At 49.2% G+C, this 19,174-nt stretch overlaps 1 protein-coding gene across 4 annotated transcripts; it reads right to left on the bottom strand.

The window, feature by feature from the left end:
- Positions 1-3,653: 3,653 nt before the first annotated feature.
- KLHL28 (kelch like family member 28) lies at positions 3,654-18,950 on the bottom strand. Of its 4 annotated transcripts, none has more exons than XM_088674819.1 (6): positions 18,835-18,943; positions 17,497-17,589; positions 15,042-15,940; positions 12,391-12,834; positions 9,789-9,997; positions 3,654-7,733 (listed from the first exon to the last, which is right to left on the bottom strand). In XM_088674819.1, exons 2-6 carry the CDS (start codon positions 17,530-17,532, stop codon positions 7,570-7,572), a joined length of 1,752 nt encoding a protein of 583 aa, XP_088530945.1. In that variant the 5' UTR covers positions 17,533-17,589; positions 18,835-18,943; the 3' UTR covers positions 3,654-7,569. The 4 variants fall into 4 exon arrangements, with proteins under 4 accessions (XP_088530945.1, XP_034992841.3, XP_034992907.3 ...); XM_035136950.3 differs by having other exon boundaries at positions 17,483-17,589; positions 18,835-18,912; XM_035137016.3 differs by lacking the exon at positions 17,497-17,589 and having other exon boundaries at positions 18,835-18,950.
- Between the last annotated feature and the right edge of the window lie 224 nt (positions 18,951-19,174).

Here is a 19,174-nt window from a genome sequence, read left to right as displayed (position 1 = left end):
CCCAAGCATCGCAGCGGGACGGCGATTGGTCGGCTGCCCCTCCGCGGCGAGCCAATGGTTCCCTGGGACCGAGGCCTGCCCCGCCCCTCCTGGCTGGGCAGAAGCAGCCTCCGGTCCCGTTAGGATGACTCAGTGATTCTTATTGCATGACGTTGCGTTTTATTTACAGGTAGGTAGCCGTGTTGGTCTGAGTCGAAGCAAAATAAAAAAATTCCTTCAGTAGCACCTTAAAGACCAACTAAGTTTATATTTTGGTATGAGCTTTCGTGTGCATGCACACTTCTTCAGATACACTAGAAACAGAAGTGTCAGACCCTATATATACCCTGTTTCCCCTTTTTTAATACGTAGTCAGAAAGTAAGCCATGGCAGGGTTTTTAAGCATTTGAGAAATATAAGACATACCCCCAAAATAAGCCATACTTCCGCTCCGCGGAAACCAACCCCCACAGGCACCTCCACTCACAGAGTCACTCCATGCAGCTGGCACTGCAGGAGCGCGATCAGCTCTGAAGTGGCGCTCCAAGAGCTCCGCTTAACAGCTGATCGCGCTCCCGCCTTGCTGGCTGCATCCCCGCGCTCCGCCTTCTCGTCCATCGCCGCCCTGCCGCTTCTGTGCTTGTCGCCACCGCTGGGCTCACTGCTTCTTCCTTGCCTGGCCTGGCCAAGGAGCTTGGAGCGCCCTGCAGCGGCAGGCGGAGCGCCTGAGCCAGCGGCCTCTGCCTGGCCCGGCCTAGGATGCCTGCTGCCCCGCCACCCGGAACCAGTGGCTGCTGCAGCGCCGAGCACTCAAGAGAACCGAGCAGCGCCCTGAGCCAGCGCCCTGAGCTGTAAAAACTGTACCGGTAATAAAAAAAAATAAGACATCCCACCGAAAGTAAGCCACCCTGTGTTTTTTTGAGGAAAAAAAGTTATAAGACGGTGTATTAAAAAAGGGGAAAGACGGTATACAGAGGGTGGTGGGGGTGGGTGGGAATGGGAGATGGGCTGATGGGAGTGGTAAACCTGTAGATGGGTGTTAATGGCTGCTGATGGCTGCAATTAGTCCTGGGCTGAGGTTGCGTTTTATGTAAGCGGCAATTCGCTTCGGGTCGCCTCGGGCGAGGGGAAAGAGGCCGGCCAATGGAACCGATAGATGATCTTCGGAGGAAGGGCGGTATAGAAATTTAATACATAATAATACAGTGGTACCTTGGTTCTCAAACTTAATCCATTCCGGAAGTCCGTTCCAAAACCAAAGCGTTCCAAAACCAAGGCGCGCTTTCCCATAGAAAGGAATGCAAAACAGAGCAATCCGTTCCAGACTTTTAAAAACAACCCCTAAAATAGCAATTTAACATGAACTTTACTATCACACCATTGATCCATAAAATGAAAGCAATAAACAATGTATTGCAGTCACACAATGAATCAATCAATCAGTAGCTGAACTGGGTTCCACACACTCACAAAAAAGGCCACAAAAACAGAAACGCAAAATAAATAGCAAAAACAGACAGACCTCAGTGTAACGCTCAAATCAGAAGCGTAACACAGAAAATGGAGAATGTCCAGCTTCCGAAAAAAGTTCGCAAACCACTTCCAGGTTTGCAGTGCTTGGGTTCTAAGTTGTTTTGAGAACCAAGGCATTTGAGAAGTAAAGTACCACTGTGTATACACACACACACATCATATATACAATGCAATAATTACATTCATACGTCTTTTGGGGCCACCAGGAACTCAAAAGAAATTTACAAAATCTTAACTACCATTTCAAAAAGCTCAAATATTGTTCTTTTTCAAAAAGTGTTTCTAGCAGTGTGGGTGGCCAAGAGGGGGAGGTGCCAAAGGAAGAAGTGGGTTAAATGCACCTTTATTTTGCACTTATTTCAAAATTCCTACATCTTCGCAAGCTTCATAAATGATTGTCCATCTGTTAACTGCTGTCCTGATGCTTGTTTAAGTCTTAATGACCATTAATGTTTCATTTTTTTAATTCACTGAATGGGAATTTGAATCTCATTTTGTTCTTTTCAACCCTGGGGCTGCAGATTTTTTTCCAACTGAATCTATTTTTCTCAAGAAGACTGGAGGAAAGCATGTGAATCCAGGACACTATGACTGCTGTATGAGCCCGGGAACTGGAGACCTGGCTCCCAGCAACCTGGCAATTCTCTTGAACCAAAGGAAATATATTAGAAATTCATTTATCAGAATGATTATTTGGTCTAATTATTCCAGTTAAACACCAGTAGATTTCTTCCTTGCTTTGAAGGGTAGCTACATGTTTCTATTGAGTGTTTTATGTGTGTGTTTTTAACTTTGATTCTGGAAACTGAAAACACAGCAGAATTTGCTATGTAACTACCCAGGTAGTCCAGTGACAACACGCTGAAGTGTCAGTAACAGCAGTGCTGTGCAGCAGAGGTTCTTTCACGCCAGCTCGATGGCTACCACACAACCCACAGGAGCGACACTGCAGTTTTCTGCAAAATAAAAAAATTCCTTCGGTAGCACCTTAAAGACCAACTAAGTTTTTATCTTGGTATGAGCTTTCGTGTGCATGCACACTTCATCAGATACACTGAAACAGAATCCACCAGACCCTTATGTATATTCAGAGGGTGGGGGTGGGGGTGATGGGAATGGGTGATGGGCTGATGGGAGTGGTAAACCTGTAGATGGCTGTTAACGACTGCTGATGACTGCAATTGGTCCTGGGGGGGGGGGGAGCAAGGGCTGAGGCGCTAAAGAAAGCTTGATCATGCAAGCGCCTCAGCCCTTGCTCCCCCCCCCCCCAGGACCAATCACCCCCACCCTCTGAATATACATAAGGGTCTGGTGGATTCTGTTTCAGTGTATCTGTATTCCTTTAAGGTGCTACTGAAGGAATTTTTTTATTTTGCTTCGACTCAGACCAACACGGCTACCTACCTGTTTGCAGTTTTCTGTTTCTCAAGTAATGTCCAGTGGGGCAGCTCTGTTAGTGCCTTGCCTGGGACTTGTCCTTCTGTGTCAAAGACCATCATTTTCAACCTTTTAAGTAAAAAGGTAAAGGACCCCTGGGCGGTTAAGTTGAGTCAAAGGCAACTATGGGGTTGTGGTCCTCATCTCGCTTTGAGGCCGAGGGAGCCGGCATTTGTCCACAGTTAGTTTTCCGGGTCATGTGGCCAGCAGGACTAAGCCGCTTCTGGCGCAACAGAACACCGTGATGGAAACTAGAGCACATGGAAATGCTGTTTACCTTCCCGCCACAGTGGTACCTATTCATCTACTTGCACTGGCATGCTTTTAAACTGCTAGGTTGGCAGGAGCTGGGACAGAGCAATGAGAGCTCACCCCATCACGGGGATTCAAACTGCTGACCTTCTGATCAGCAAGCCCAAGAGGCTCAGTGGTTTAGACCACAGCGCTATCCACGTCCCTTTCAATCTTTACTTGGCTTTGAAACTTGCTCTGGGCATGTATCTCTCTTTGCAACCTGGTCTGATTTGCAGAGCTGTTGTGCAGGGAGGTGGGAATAGAATTTCAGGGTGCTGGTATTCAACAAAAAGGATTAATAGTAAGGTTCGAAAGAATCATAGACAGATAGGAGAAAAAGGGGACAGTCACTTTTGGGACTGGTGAACAAACTCCAGGAGCCGGGGGAATACAACACTCTCCCAAACGGCTTGCTTTCACTGATTTATTTAGTCAACATCGCACAACCAAATGAAATACCGTTACAATGAGAAAAGAACATTATCACAGTTAGCAAACACAAAAGAACAAGGAGGTTGCTGAGCAGGTTCCCACTCAACTCAAATGCCACCTTTGTAAACGGGGCGGGAGAACACGAAGCCCGCTGGTAGGAAGCTACGCTAGTTGCCCAGCAAACCCATGGAGAAAACGGGTCAGAGTCGCATCGAAAGCTACAGTACATGAGGGGTCGGAATCCTGCTTTAAAAGCTGGCTTTGCCTTGGGCCAGAGAGGTGACAGCACACCCCCGTGTAAGGCAAAGAGAGGAGCCGTCACCCAGCTCTTCCAATGAGTTCAGAGGGGTTTAAGGCAAGCGTGGAGTGCTCATGTTCTCACACACAACGGAAGGGGTCACAAAGCAACAAGAATGAGCTTCGTTATCTCTGGTGGGTGGGCAAGAGGGGCGAATGCAAGCAAAGCGACAAACAGGTGCCCAGGGCAGCGTCACGGTGAAACCACAACACTTCCTAGTGTTCTGCATCAGGTCCTTTTAGGAGCTGAATGACAACAGTCTTGTGGCACCAAGGAGCACCATGTGCAGCCCAGCATACCTCACACCTGCCGCCCCTTCAATCTACTCTGCTCTATGTTTCCTGATGGAAGGTGAGTGCGCTTTCAGGCGTGGGCAGTATGTCTGCTTCTTTCTCCTTGAGTCACCCATTAATGCAAATCTGACTGACAGCAGGCACACACTCCCCCTGATCTACAGTTGCTTTGCCACACGGGGATGAAGACGTAAGCAAGACCTTGTGCAATGTCTTACATGGAAAGGCCTTCTCTGCGAGACAAGACAGTTGCTGAACTGCAGCAAACTTATTGCAGCCTAGAAGTGCGACAGCTGGGCTGTTCGGTTTGCCTTATGCCTGAGCACTTAGGTGAATGGGAAAACGAAGCCCCCAGACAGAAGGGAGTCTGGCAAACTTGCTGAAATATGCCAATCCCTAGACTTGCATCTACCACACTCACAAATTACCCTGCAAGGAATCAATCCAGTCTTGACTAAAACAGTTATTTGCTCCTTAGCACACTGGTTTTTTAATGAAAGTGCTCTACATGAATATATTTTTAAAGAACTCATGAACATCTACAGGGCTAGATTCCAATAAGCTAACAATTTTGTAGGCTGCCCCATGAAAGTGCCCAGAGGCCCTTGATAAAAAGCTGCTACATCCAAGTTGGACCCTCTACTGGGTACTATATGCCGCCACCTTCCAACAGGGCAGCTTAGGAAGGGGCAACGGCCAGGATTCAATTACTGTGTTTCCAAACACATCCTTGGCTCAGGGGTCCTTAAGCATGATGAGAAACTGTCAGCTCTGCTTATGACGACAGCCTAGCAGCAGGCCATGCTTTGCAGGAGGCTCAAGGGGCATGGCAGATAAAGAGGCCAAAGGCGCTCATCAAGGCCTTTGCATCCCGCAACCATTTCATACCCTCACCCTCCGGTCATGCCTTGTGGCTAGGAGTTGCAATAATCGATCTGCTTCTAAGTTCAAAGGCACCTCAAAGAGAGCGAGAGAGCGCTAGCACACGTGAACCGTTTAACCAAGCTTTTTTCTTGAACTGAAATTGAGTAGTTCATGAACACAGAAGAACTGAAACAGCTTTGACGGCCTCCTATAAATTGCTTTAAGGTTTTCTTTGCGCTGTCCACTGTAAGCATCTCCAATGGAAGCCTCACAGAAATGAACAGGAATTCCTCTAAGTGCACCATTCCGTACAGGAAAGGTCACTGCAACTGTTTGCATGATGCTATTATTGCTGAGGAACAAGAATCAACAAGCCACCCTGCAGCCACTAGGCAGAAAGTACTTGTCTGGTCATTTAGTTGCTTGAAAACTGCTGGACTCCCTTAATATCTTAAGGGGAGTTTCGGGAAAACACAGTACATGCAAGCATAGATAGAAATGTGATGCAACTTTGTGCTCTCCTAGTGTCAGTCTAAATGTGAGCTCATGGGAGGAGGAGGAAGGAAGGAAGGAAGGAAGGAAGGAAGGAAGGAAGGAAGGAAGGAAGGAAGGAAGGAAGGAAGGAAGGAAGGAAAACAGCGTCATTTACCCTATTAGAACAAGTTCAGAAGTAGAAGGCTTAACACAAACTGCATACTCCATTGCTGTATGCTTGTGAATTATGAATAACTGGGGAGAAAGTAACTTGTGTTAAATAGAGAAAAAAGAGGGGAGAAATAATTTCGAGAGGAAGGAAAGTGGGAGAACACAACAGCAAAAGTACAGCTACCTGAACAAAGCAGAGATATATGGGGGCAAACACACAAAACAGAAATCTGAAGAACTAGTTTCACAGTCATCTGTATGAAATGATGACCACACAGGGTCTTGCTTAACCCCTTCAGAACTTAAAACTAAGTTTAGATGAATATTTCTTACAGGAACTGCCCTGCTGGAGAGCAGTTCACCAGCACTGGGCAAGTCCTCCTGAAATGAAGGCTGGCTGAACAGCAGCATTTGAAGAATTGCTTGGAAAGACGGAAAGTAGCGGGATCAATGCTGCCTAATTATTTGTCTTAAAGGGAAAAGGCAAGAATTCTATACGGAAGAATATACTTTCCGTCCATTAAGAATCTGAGTTAGAGTTCTCCAAATGAGGTAATCTAATGAAATGTTATGATGTTAAATGTTCGACATGTTGCACAGGCACGGATGAAAGAAACGGAAGGAAAACGTCAAAACAAGAAACCACCAGCATGTAAACTGGCAGCATTCACCACATCGGCTTCAGACCACCTCAGACTCGGCAGATCCTGCTCTTTTCACCAAACCATCAAGAAGACAGTGCAGTCCTCTCCTATTTACTCAGAAGCTGGTCCCTCTGGTTTTAATGGGACTTTGCTCCCTTGCAATTGTGCTGCGGGTGAGAGCCTTAGACTGCCAACAGCCTTGCTAAAAAATAAATCTTTTCTTAGCACCATGTTAGAATCAGAAGACTTTGAAAACTTGGTTGTACATTCTTTACAGCCATACATGGTCTAATTCATATGGATTGAAGTGTGAAGGGAGGGGAGGACACTTCTATCTTTTTGAAGTATTTTTACACACATGCTGCAAAACTGATTAAACATGATAAAAACACACACACACACACACACACAAACAACCCAAGAGGTGTGGGAAGGGTTTGCTGTCTGAACTGCTATCTGTGACAGGCTTGAAAGCTGTTGATCCTTTCATTCAGATAAGGAGAAGGGTTACAGGTTTTAGACAGGTAGGCAACTCCAAAAAGTGGAGGGCTAAAAAGGCATTCAGCTTATCAACTTAAGAGAGCCACCGGCTCGTCCACTCGCCAAATCCACACAAGCAAGTTAAGAAAAACAACAGGGAGTAGATACTAAGTGCAGGCAAACAGATGACGACCGCATCAGTTATTTACAAACCCGGAGTAAAGGGGGATGGGGGGAGAGGCAGCCCTTTAGTTAACTGTTCATTAAAAAATTGTGAAGCAATGATGGTCTCTCGCTGCAAAGATGGAGCCAAACATCAACCAGGCAGTCTTCACCAAGGTTAACTACGTCAGTCAGAGGAGGAGGAGGAGAAAGAGGACAAAGCTCCATGAGTCAGGGAGTCTCTACGCCTACTTCAGGCAACACAGTGATTCTTGCATCGAGATGAATTATTTTCATGTTAATGACAGTATGCAGCCTGAGTCCCTGCCAGGAACATGGCTCCATTTTTTTTCCGCCCTTCGCTTCTTTGTGATCAGCAATAACCAGGAACAATTCTCGTTAACCTGTCTGCATTTCATTTGAGCTTTCCCCCCTTCCTCCCGGCTCCAGGAAGTGCAGCTTCCAGACTCCACAGTCTGTGCCAGTTGCGTCCTCAAGTGCTCCCACTTCATAGCGCCGTCAAGCCAAAATTGCACCGGCAGTACATCATGCCAGCCGTGTCCAGCCAGCTATCCGATATGGGGTCGTATTTCTGTACAGTGTTCAGGTAGGACGACCCTGAGTGTCCGCCAACTACATAAAGGTAGGTGTCAATTACAGCCGCGCCAACTCCTAATGGGGGTGAGTAGAAAGGAGAAAAAGAAATGTTGAATGCCAGGAGATCACCTCCCCTTCTCTACAAAAGGAGTAAGAACATTGTAGGAACAGAATATAGGCCAACTGCGGAGCTTGGAAGACTGATGATAGGCAGGCTCAGATTGAAGCTCTGCTGAGTTCAACAGAACTTACAGATCCGAGTTTATTTTGGGGCCTAGTTCACCTGGGAAGTTTATCCACCTAGCCACATAAATATTTTCAGGGCAGTTCACAATACCAAATAAATACAGGACAATGCAAGTTAACATGGTCCATGAAACTAGCAGCAGGAAGAAATTAAAAGTTGAATTAATAGAGACTGCTGTGGAATCTCTGGGTGATGCCTTGGGTCTGGTTTATTGTGAAAAGGTGTCTAATAGAAGGGCCAGTACAGTACAGTACCAATCACAGAATGCACTTTGGACCTGCCTTCCAGAAACTCTGAAAAGACCACGGCTAAGCTCTCCCAACACCTAGCCCAACTCCCTTTCCTCATTCTCACATAATGATGATGCCTAGTTCTCACAAGGCCACAGTGTAGTAGATCCATGGCTTGAATTAGCCAACAACATGATAAGCAGAGAAGGCATATCTGGGAGGGAGGGGAAGTGCCAGACCCCTTGAGCATCTAGGCGGGGGAATGCAGGGCTGAGAAGAACACCCAGCAGAAGCCAGTGGCAGAAAATTGTTCCTTGTCCAACCTACAGTGTCACAAATGCATTCCCAGATGGAACAGAAGCTTCCACTGGTCTCTAGGCCAGGGTGATGGGAGTCCATGGGCTGATCCTGCCCTTGAGCAAGCAGGACACCGCCCTCAAGCTCACAAGGGAGGCGCAACCGCTCGTTGGCTAACCATTGCTCTTGGGGCTCAGATTTGGGGACTCCATTTTAGCTACAACAAGCAACTCTATGGAGCTTATTGGGGTTATTCTGCAAGTCAGGGCTACCGACAAAGGAAATTGTTCCAAGGATCAAGCCTCACCCAATTCCTCAGCAACAGAAAAAAGTACACGGTTGGAAAAGAGGAAACTGGTATTAAAGGAGTCAGATGGAGAAAGATACATGATCAGGAGACACTGAAGCATATCAGTAACATTCAGGCTAAGGCCAGCCTTCTCCCAAGTTGGTGCGCTCCTGATTTTTTGGACTACAAGTCCCATCAGCCACAGAATCACATGGGTTGCACTGGAGGGTAGTTGTAGTGTAAAGCGTATGGAGGACACCAGATTGGTAAAGGTAGGCCTAAGGTATGGAAAGCATCTTAAGCTATGTTTGCATCGATAGATCAATCTAACATCCTCTTTCAGTGCATTTTCAGCTGCTGGGCTGCTCTCACCCAGAGAGGGCTGAAAGTGAGGAAGGAGGGCTTCTATTTATATCCCTGAACCATCAGTTATTTGAATGCTGCTCAAGTAGGTCCCTTGCAGAGTTACTTAGTCTACTGCGGCAAGGACTACTATTTCCTTTCTGAAAAGCAAAGCCAAAGAGCCCTTAGGGGTGTCCTGACAACTTCACTAAGCACTATCCTGCTCGGACATAACAAATGAAGAATGCATTCCTACAAATGTCATACAGAGGAGGGAGAAAGGTTGTTTTCTGCTGCTCCAGAGAAGCGGACACGGAGCAATTGAGTCAAACTACAAGAAAGAAGATTCCACCTAAACATTAGGAAGAACTTCCTGACGGTAAGAGCTGTTTGGCAGTGGAATTTGCTACCAAGGAGTGTGGTGGAGTCTCCTTCTTTGGAGGTCTTTAAGCAGAGGCTTGAGAGGCATATGTCAAGAATGCTTTGATGGTGTTTCCTGCTTGGCAGGGGGTTGGACTGGATGGCCCTTGTGGTCTCTTCCAACTCTATGATTCTATGAAATAAAAGGTATGTGAAGAGCACTGAGGCAAAGAATATTCTTGCACGTGGCCTCAAAGGAGGACCCTGTGCTGTTTCACTTGGTTCCACCCCAGCCCCCGGTAAGTCACAATGAAGTGACAGCAACTTCTAAGCCAACCAGAAGCAGCTCCTGGGATTCTTCCTACCTGTTCGGGGTTCCTTCATCGGCTGGCAAACAGTCCACTGGTTCTGATGAGGGTCGTATCGCTCAATGCTGGACAGGTGGGAGACACCGTTGTGCCCCCCGACCACGAAAATGAAGCCCAGCATAACCCCAAGGCCAAAGTTTATTCTTTTGTCCGCCATCGGAGCGACTGGCTCCCAGGAGCCCTTGCTGGGATCGTAACGTTCCACGCTGCAGAAGGAGACCAGCAAAAGGGATCAGTGGCAACACTTTGTACCGATTTAATCCCTCAAGAAGCCACCGTAGCTGTGTTCACGAGGGATTCCCAGCACGTTGAGAATCCCCAGTGAGATAGAGCAGGGGTTACCAGCCTCAATATATTTTGCTGTAACAGAATAGCTCTGGGTATTAAAAGGAAAAGGTCCACCAAAGGAGCAATTGCTGAAGAAGGGTCACCCAGTGCAATATCCTTGGCCCACAATGAAAGCAAGGCTGTGAACTAGCTGCATGTAAAGAGAAGGGCCGTAGTTCAGCAGCAGAATATCTTCTTTGCAAGAGGAAGTTCCCAGGTTCAGTCCCCAATGGCACCCCCAGGAAGGGCGGAGAAAGACTCCCTGCTCGAAACCCTGAACAACCACAGGCAGTGAGTGTAGACAAGGCAGAGCTTGATGGACCAATGGTCCGACTCCATTTAAGGCAGCTTCCTGTGCGCCTAAAAGACCAAGACAACTGAGGAGGGAAAAAAAAGAGGGGCACTGCTCAGGTACACCTGCCGCACCAACATGGTCAGCCCCTCATGGGCTCAGGCCGTGCTTCCTAAACGTTTTGATGGCTAAGGGGCCTTGCCTTGGTGGACACTTCTACATACCAGAAGTGCAAGGAATGCCACCCATGCAATGAAGAATGATGCGGCCCACAGTAATCCTGCGCCCACACTGTATCTTGGCTCAAGTCAATGGAAGCCACCTGTCCCAGCTCTACTTCAAACTCCACTAGGAAGGTAGAGTAGTACCGCATTGCCTGTCATAAGCTCCTTCATTCTGCACACCCTGCACAAAGATCCCTTCTCTCAGCACACTTTCTCGAAGAAGTGGAGGGATCCGAGGAAAAGGGCTGGACACACCTCCCCCCCCCATTGGGGCACGCCCGTGGGGAGGCAGCGAGGCACTGCATTCTGCGGCACGCTAACATCCTGCCCAGTTCTAGCAGGAGGAATAAAAAATGCCAAGGCTTTGCGCTGGTGAAAGGAAGGCGCTCCTTGCCCCAAAGAGTTGACGTATCAGGGCAGTGACTCCTGCCTCCAGCTACAAGAACATCAAGGCAACCCAAGTCCCTCCTCTTTATACCACCCATATAACAAGCCTGGGAACAGAGACTAGTGCTGAAGCTCTGCTAGTGCAATGGACTTCCGTGTGCATAACAGAGCTTATTTTTCATCTTCTCCTGCCCTCCCCACTCAAAATGAGTTCTGGAGGGTTGGGGGACCCTCCAGAGATTTTGAAGGCATGCAGGGGGAGGAGAGGAAATAAATATCCAACTGTGTCAAGGGAGGTCTTTAAGCAGAGGCTTTGGAGGTCTTTCAGCAGAGGCTTGACAGGCATATGTCAAGAATGCTTTGATGGTGTTTCCTGCTTGGCAGGGGGTTGGACTGGATGGCCCTGGTGGTCTCTTCCAACTCTATGATTCTATGAATCATCCACAAGGAGCACTGGACACAAGTCTTAAGCTGTAGCTTTCATGCTATGTGCCTTTTTCTCCCCAAAGAGACCCACCTAAGTGTGCCCACAGCAGGAAGAAGAGAAGATACTGGGTGCAGGGGGAGAAAGGGTAAGAAACCAGTGTGTGAACCTGAGCATTTGCCAGCCACACTGCAAGGCTTCCTAGTTTAGGACTGAAATAGGGAAGGTCTGGGGCAATGGGAATTCTGCTATAAGAATGTGGAAGTGAATAGACAGCTTATTTACTCGTTTTAAGTGGGGCTGGTGTTTTTATGTGAGCTCATCGCTGAGTCTTGGGCATTGGTTGAGCTAGCAATTCAGTTATATAAAGACTATGGTTGCCAAGGCTGGACAAGAGACTCCGACTCTACGGGGGAGGGGGGGGCACAGAGGAGTTCCTGCTCCAATTCAAACCCAAACACGAGCTTAACGAAGATGTTTCCATGAGGCAACTTTCCACTCTGCTTTTGCACCTTCCACCAAGTGAGCTGAGAGTATTCGGCAGGAGTAAAACTCAGCCTGGAGAAGACAAAGGGTACCCACAGGGGTGTCAACATCTTGCCCTGTAAAGGGTGCACAGAGACATTTCCGGACTTAATATTAGCCTCAAGCCAACTAAAAGCTTCTTTGAAACGTTCAATTTCTCTTTCTAAGTTTGCAATGAAGGAAAGAACATTGAGCTCTACTGCAGGTTTTAGCTGACGATCACAGAGAATCCCTTGGGCAAATCCTCCAGAGCAAGCTAATGAGGCACACTGGGAGCAACTACGGGTTGCTTGGAAGCAGCTCTTGCACGTGCCGACTCAACAGGGCTTAGGTCTGTGGGGGCAGGGTGTGTGTGTGTGTGTGTGTGGGCGCGCGCTAGGGGGTGCTTCATCCAATGCCCAATGGCCCAGCTCTACTTACCTGTTCATATGAGCGGGGCCGTAACCTCCAATGGCATAGATCATTCCATCCAGAATGGCTGCGGCAAAGCAGCTCCTGGTTTTGCTCATCGGCGCCACAGGCTGCCACTCCTTCACCTTGGGAATGTACTTCTCCACAGACTGCAGGTAGGACTGCCCATCGTAGCCCCCCAAGGCGTAGATTTCTCGCGACAGAACCGCCACCCCCAGGGTGCTGCGGCTCTCGTTCATGCTCTCGAGGGACGTCCAGGTGTTTGTGTCGGGGTCCCAGCACTCCACGGAGCTCTCGTGCTTCCGGTAGTTGATTCCTTGGCACATGTGGGTTGCGATCCCTCCTATGACGTAGATTTTCTGGTCAAGGACGCAGATTCCGAACTCATAGCGAGGGACGCTCAAAGGGGCCAGGCCTATCCAGGAGTCGTTCTGAGGGAAGTACATCTCAACGCTGCGGAAGGAGGAGGAGGAGGAGGGGGGAGAGGTCATGAGGCAAAACGCAAGAAGGTAAGAAGAGGCTGCTGTATTGAGCCAATGGCCCACCTGGTCCAGCATCCCATTCTCACAGGTGCCTAGGGGAAACTCTCAGTTGAGATTCGAGCACGAGAGCAGCTCTCCGCTCTGGTGGTTTCCAGCAACGGACGTGCTGAAACACTGCTGCCTCTGACCAGCGCATGGCCATCAGGGCGAGGAGCCACTAATAGTTTGACCCTTCATAAAATGGTCCAATCCTTATTCAAAGCCATCCAATTCAGTGGCTACCTTCGGGTCCTACTTCTAGTTTGCTGGACTCAATGCCCTCCTGGATGTACAGAGCGACACCACTTCACGCATTGCCCAGCGCCAATAAGCATGGGTACAGGCAATCCAGCAGACATTGTATCTATGGACATTCAAAAGGTTTTCCTTCGCCAAAGTACTGAGCTGACTTAGCAATCATGGGATAAGAGGACAGGTCCTCGCATGGACCTGTATAATTGGGCTTATTTATTCTTCTTTCATAAAATTTATAAACAGCTTGATGGTTAGGGGGAAAACCTCAAAGTGGTTTACAAAAAGGCTAAAACAATAAATTGCCTCTAAAAATGTAAAACACCGCAGAAAGTTAAAACCACAGTAAAATAGACTAAAACAAATGAAAACTCATACAAACTTTTTAAACATCTGGGTAGGCTTGTCTACATAGGAATGTCTAAGAACAAGAAGGCAACAATAGGAATAAACTGAGAGTTCTCCAGGATGGAGGCCAGTGAGCTGTTGGGTCCTGCAGTTATCTGTACTGGGGCCTTTTAAACTTGTTCATAACCAGTATTTGGGGGTGAGAAGTGGAGTGGTTAAATGACATGCTGACGACATGAAATTACAGTACTGTACAGTAAGAAAAGCTATGAAGAACTGTGAAAGGATATCTCCAAATTAGGTGAATAGTCAGTAAAGCTATGTGTACTGGGGCACCTTCACATAGACCCTGAAGTGATCCAAACTGGGGGTGACTGGTCAGAAAAGGATCCTTGGGAGCAGCAGTGCGTAGCTCAGTGTGCAAGAGATTTGATAAAGGCAAATTCCTTGCTAGGATAGGGGCGAAGAAGAAAAACTGTCCCCCTTATCTCCCTCTTTCATAAAACTTGGGAGTCATCCAATGAAGGTGATCACTGGGAGTTTCAGGACAGACAAAAGAAATCCCTTTTTCCCAATGCACATAAATTAAATCGTGGAATTGGCTCCCACAGTGAAGGCCAGCAACTTGGATGGCCGTAAGAGATGAAAGTTCATGGATGTTAAACCTCTCAGTGGCTCCATGCTACCTCCAGGATCAGAAGTACCATGATTCTGAACAGTAGCTGCTGAGGGAAAGCAAGCATGAAAGCCCTATTGCTCTCGTGTCCTGTCTCTGGACTTCCCAGAGGCACCTACCATCTGCCATTGCAGAAAAGAGGGTGCTGGACTAGGAAGGAGTTTGGTCTAACCAGGGGTCAGCAAGGCTTACCGGCCATGGACTGGATCACGCCCACGGAGATCATCCGTGGGCCGGACCGGTGCAGCACAACGGCAGAAACTGCTTCTGCGCATGCCCAGACGCCAAAAATTGTGCCTGTGCAGAAACGATTTTTGGCGTCTGGGCATGCACAGACGCAATTTCTGGTATCTGCACGTGCGCAGACGCAATTTCTGGCACCGCTCAGCAAGTCCCCGTGTCGCGCTGGTTTAGCGCAGTGCATGGGGACTCGCCGAGCAGGTAGCTCGGTTGAGGGGTGGCTCGTGGGCCGGTAAAACGGTCTTCGTAGGCCGCATCCAGCCCATGGGCTGCACGTTGTCGATCCCTGGTCTAACCCCCCGGGGATACTAGTTGCCTTTACAGAGTGGTTACCAGTGTACAGGATGAACAGAATAACAGTGAATAAAGAGCATTACATATTCTAAGCAATGAACTGATTGCCTTCACGAAGCTGTTTCATCCCAAGCCTTTCCTTGCTTGACCCTTCTGCATGCTGTACGAGACTCGGGAAATGAAAGGCCACGGAAGGCTGCCCACCAAGCTGGTATACTCAACTACGGGGTGTAGAAACCATCGCTCACTGCCGTGGCTTCAGAACAGAAGCGCTAGGCAAAGCAAGACCGCTGACTCCGAACCCTTTCCTGGCTCCCGCTATTCCTCACCTCTCCAAGCAAGCAAAGAGTCCAGCCTTCCCTCCCACAGCGCAGATGACTTTAGGAGAGCAGCGGGGGCGTGTGGTGAGCACCGTCTGGTAAGACAGCCTGTGCTCAGGCATGAAGTGGTACTTCAGGGCTTCGTTTAGCAGGTGCTTGCAGGTGTGGTCATCGCGAATGAGATGGTTGGCTTCGTACAGCCTGGTGAGGAACTTAACGCTCAGCAGAGGCAGCCGCACGCAGTGGAGGAGCTGGGCCAGGTACTGCTGACGTTCCTGGACGTCATACTTGATCCAGGATTCCAGCGCGTAGAAGACCATCTCCTCGGTGGCCACATTCAGGCAGTCATTGGAAACTATTTCGTCCAGCTCGGAATGAGTCAGTTCAAAAAACTCTTCCGTCTGGCAAACGTCTTCAAAGTTCTGGCAAATGTATTTGTTGGCGGCCAAGTAAAGGTCGTGGCAGCCGTACGTCTCCGCAAAGCGGGAGATCCCAATGCAGTTTCCAGGGTCCAGCTGGCTTTCCAAGAACGTGCAGCATTCCTTCAGCACCAGCTTGATCTGCAGGAGGTTGGCAGCAGGCAGCAGGGACTCCACCGTGTCCTGAGAGATGAACACGGTCCCTGTGTAGGCATATTCCACTATGGCCTGCAGGGCAGCCTCGGCGATGCACTGGAATTCCACCTCAGAGTTCTCTTTCTCTGAGAGGTTGCCGCCAAACATGGCTTTGAAGTAGGGGCTGATGCTGGCGAGCACCACTTTGTGGGCGTGGATCTTGACGTCTCCAACGCGAAGGATGATATCGCACAGCTCATGGTGCTGCCGGAGGAGGTTCAAGCCCTGCAGGAGTTGTTCCGAGTGCAAAGGGGTCAAGTTGGCAATCATGTAGGTTGGGGACGACTGGTCCATCTGCAAGAAATGGAAGTTGGGAAAGCGTTAAGCAGAGCTGAAACTTCAAAGCATGGTCCATGGGCAACCCTGGCTCATGGCTGCACATGGAACATCCCTAAACACACAGGCTGGGATCTGTGTTAGTGCTGGAGATTGCTCTATCAGCACAAACACTTCTGCTTGCCTCCCCATTCCTCACCTCATGTGCAATTCTCAGGGTCTTCCCTGCCCCCCTCTGCTAGAGCCGACTGGGGGTGGAGGAAGGGAGGGGGAAACCCCTGTTGTACTAGTGCAGGCATGGCCTAACTTGGCCCTCCAGATGTTTTGGGACTACAATTCTCATCATCCCTGACCACTGGTCCTGTTAGCTAGGGGTGATGGGAATTGTAGTCCCAAAATATCTGGAGGTCCAAGTTTGGCCATGCCTATACTAGTGGGTGGTGCTGTGGGTTAAACCACAGAGCCTAGGGCTTGCCGATCGGAAGGTTGGCGGTTCGAATCCCCGCAACGTGGCGAGCTCCCGTTGCTCAGTCCCTGCTCCTGCCCACCTAGCAGTTTGAAAGCACACAGTGCAAGTAGATAAATAGGTACCGCTGTGGCGGGAAGGTAAATGGCGTTTCCATGCGCTGCTCTGGTTCGCCAGAAGCGGCTTAGTCATGCTGTATGCGAGATGAGCGCCGCAAACCCCCGAGTCATCCGCAACTGGACCTAATGGTCAGGGGTCCCTTTACCTTTATACTAGTGGGACCTGTGTTGAGTCCACCTAGAAATTGGATGCAAGTCCTGTGTGGCCACACATATTTTTTCTTAATTTGTTAGTCTTCCATGAGAGCTCTCTCTCTCTCTCTCTGGTTGGGCTTCATTATCCTTGCTGCATTTATTTCTTGTTTCCCTCCGTATCTGGCTTGGATTGCCTATCTTGCGTGGAAGCTGCTTGAAGTGCACAGTTCTTTGATACCACCCAGGATGAATCATTTCAAAAAGACTTTTCAATATGATTTGGCTTGCCACATTCATAGGGCTATGCAGAGGGTCTTCTCTGTGGTGGCACCCTCCCTGTGGAACACCCTCCCTTCAGATGTCAAGTAAATACAGTAAACAACTATCTGACTTTTGGAATAAAAAAATTCCTTCCAGCAGCACCTTAGAGACCAACTAAGTTTGTCATTGGTATAAGCTTTCGTGTGCATGCACACTTCTTCAGAAACTTTCGTGCATGCACACGAAAGCTCATACCAATGACAAACTTAGTTGGTCTCTAAGGTGCTGGTGGAAGGAATTTTTTTATTTCGTTTCGACTACGTCAGACCAACACGGTTACCTACCCGTGACTTTTAGAAGACATCTGAAGGCAGCCCTGTACAGTATTGGGAAGTTTTTATTCTTTGATGTTTTACTATGCTCTGATATATGCTGTGAGCTGCCCAGAGTGGCTGGGAAAACCCAGCCAGATGTGCGGGGTATAAATTATTGTTGTTGTTGTTGCCTTGCCTTATACGAAGAAAAGACCATTACTCCATCTAGCACAGCACACTATACTGTTCTAACAGTATCCTTTACCTTTTTTTACCTACTACGTATAGCTGTGTCTCTTCTTCCTTCCATTTCATGGTTGTAACGGTTTATCCATTTCATTTATATGCTAGTGCTGCAACCCAGCCTGGGACCTTATGGGTAAGAAATATAATAAATAAGGAAATATTGTCCACATTGCCTGGCAGTGACTCTCTGGGGTCTCCATTCATCCTGGAGAGATGCAGGTGGATTGAAGCTAAACACATTTTATTTGCAAAACACGTGTTCTACCGCTGAGCTGTGGAACTTCAGTAAGCAAGAGAGGTAATGAGAGCTTCTATCAGAGAGAGGCTAGACTGGTGCCAAACAGACCAGGCAAGATGCAACTCATGTTATTCCCATATCCCCCACCCCCCACAACTGCTTTCTCAAACCCTGGGAATTGGCAACTGGCAGCCTCTGGTCTAAACTGCAGCCAACCACCCCGTAAGCAGGACCAGAGCACAGCAGCAATTCACAACCAGGGGCATCGGGAGACAAACTGCCTCTAAACGTGGAGGGAGAACATGGTGACATTGTGGCATCAGGAGTAAAATGCTGCTGGGGAGAATACCAGCATGGCCCATCCTCAAAAGGACATGGCCCATCATCAAACAGACGATGACTTGGGAGAGGCCAGGGCTCAGATACCCCCCAACTCAGCCATGGAGCTCATTGGGTGACCCTGGGCCAGTCTCTCCGCCTAACAGGTTTGTTGTGAGGAAAGCCGGGGACGGACGGACCTTGAACTCCTTTTAGAGCTGCAATGGGGGGAATATATATAGTGGCTCACGGAGCCCAGAAAGCGCTACCCAGCCATTCAGCCTCTTGAGGAGGTTCCCTGCACCTGCACACTGTCTTCTTTGGGGTATTGAGTACATGGGGCCAGGCAATGAAAAGATGCGACCACTTAAAACTCCCTTGGGGTGTCCTTGGATGCCTTGCTTATGCTGCGTAGTGGGGACAGAGGGCTTGCTGAGAGCCGGGGAAAGGCCAGGGTTCAAATCCCACACCCCGGCCATGAACTTCACCCTGCGAGGTGGGCTAGGCTGGGAGGGGGGTTAAATGGGGGGGGGCGGGAGAGCCGCGAGGAGGTCAAAGGGGGCCGATAAATGCAGTAAACAAATGCAATGAAATGCAGCCTTTGTTATCCTCCTTTTCTCTCCCTGGGAGGCGGCCTTGGAGGGAGCAGCCCCCGCCTCCTCTCAGCCTGGCCTACCTCGCAGGGCTGTTGGGGTTGTGGCTGTTGCGGGGTCCCTCTTCCTCGCAGCCCGCCTCCCCCCTGCGAGGGGCGGAGAGCGAAGGACCCCCCCCCACGGCACTCCCCCCTGGGAGGCGGGGCTGAGGGGGCGGCTCACCTGAGTCACGTGGCTGCCGTCCGGTCGGGAGAGGGGCGGGGGCGGCGACCTCCGCAGGCTCCTCGCAGCCACAACAACACAGGCGGAGGAGGAGGAGGAGGAGGAGGAGGAGGAAGGGGAGGAGTGAGGGAGAATGCGTCACTTCCGGCGCCCGCAAACTCCGCCCCTGAGGAAAGCGGGGTGGATTCCGGCCCTGACTCGCGGGGTAACACCCGCCCCCCACACAAATTCCCATAACGGCTTTTATTTCCTGGCATCTGTATGCATGCATGTATCTGTGTATATATACGTATGACGTGTCCCCGCCCCCACCATCCCATTTCTTGAGGCGAGGACTACG

This window comes from Zootoca vivipara, chromosome 1, assembly GCF_965207765.1.
Source record: "Zootoca vivipara chromosome 1, rZooViv2.hap1.1, whole genome shotgun sequence".
NCBI lineage: Eukaryota > Metazoa > Chordata > Lepidosauria > Squamata > Lacertidae > Zootoca > Zootoca vivipara.
Note: the sequence above shows the minus strand (reverse complement) of the source record. Positions and strands in the feature narration are given on the sequence as shown.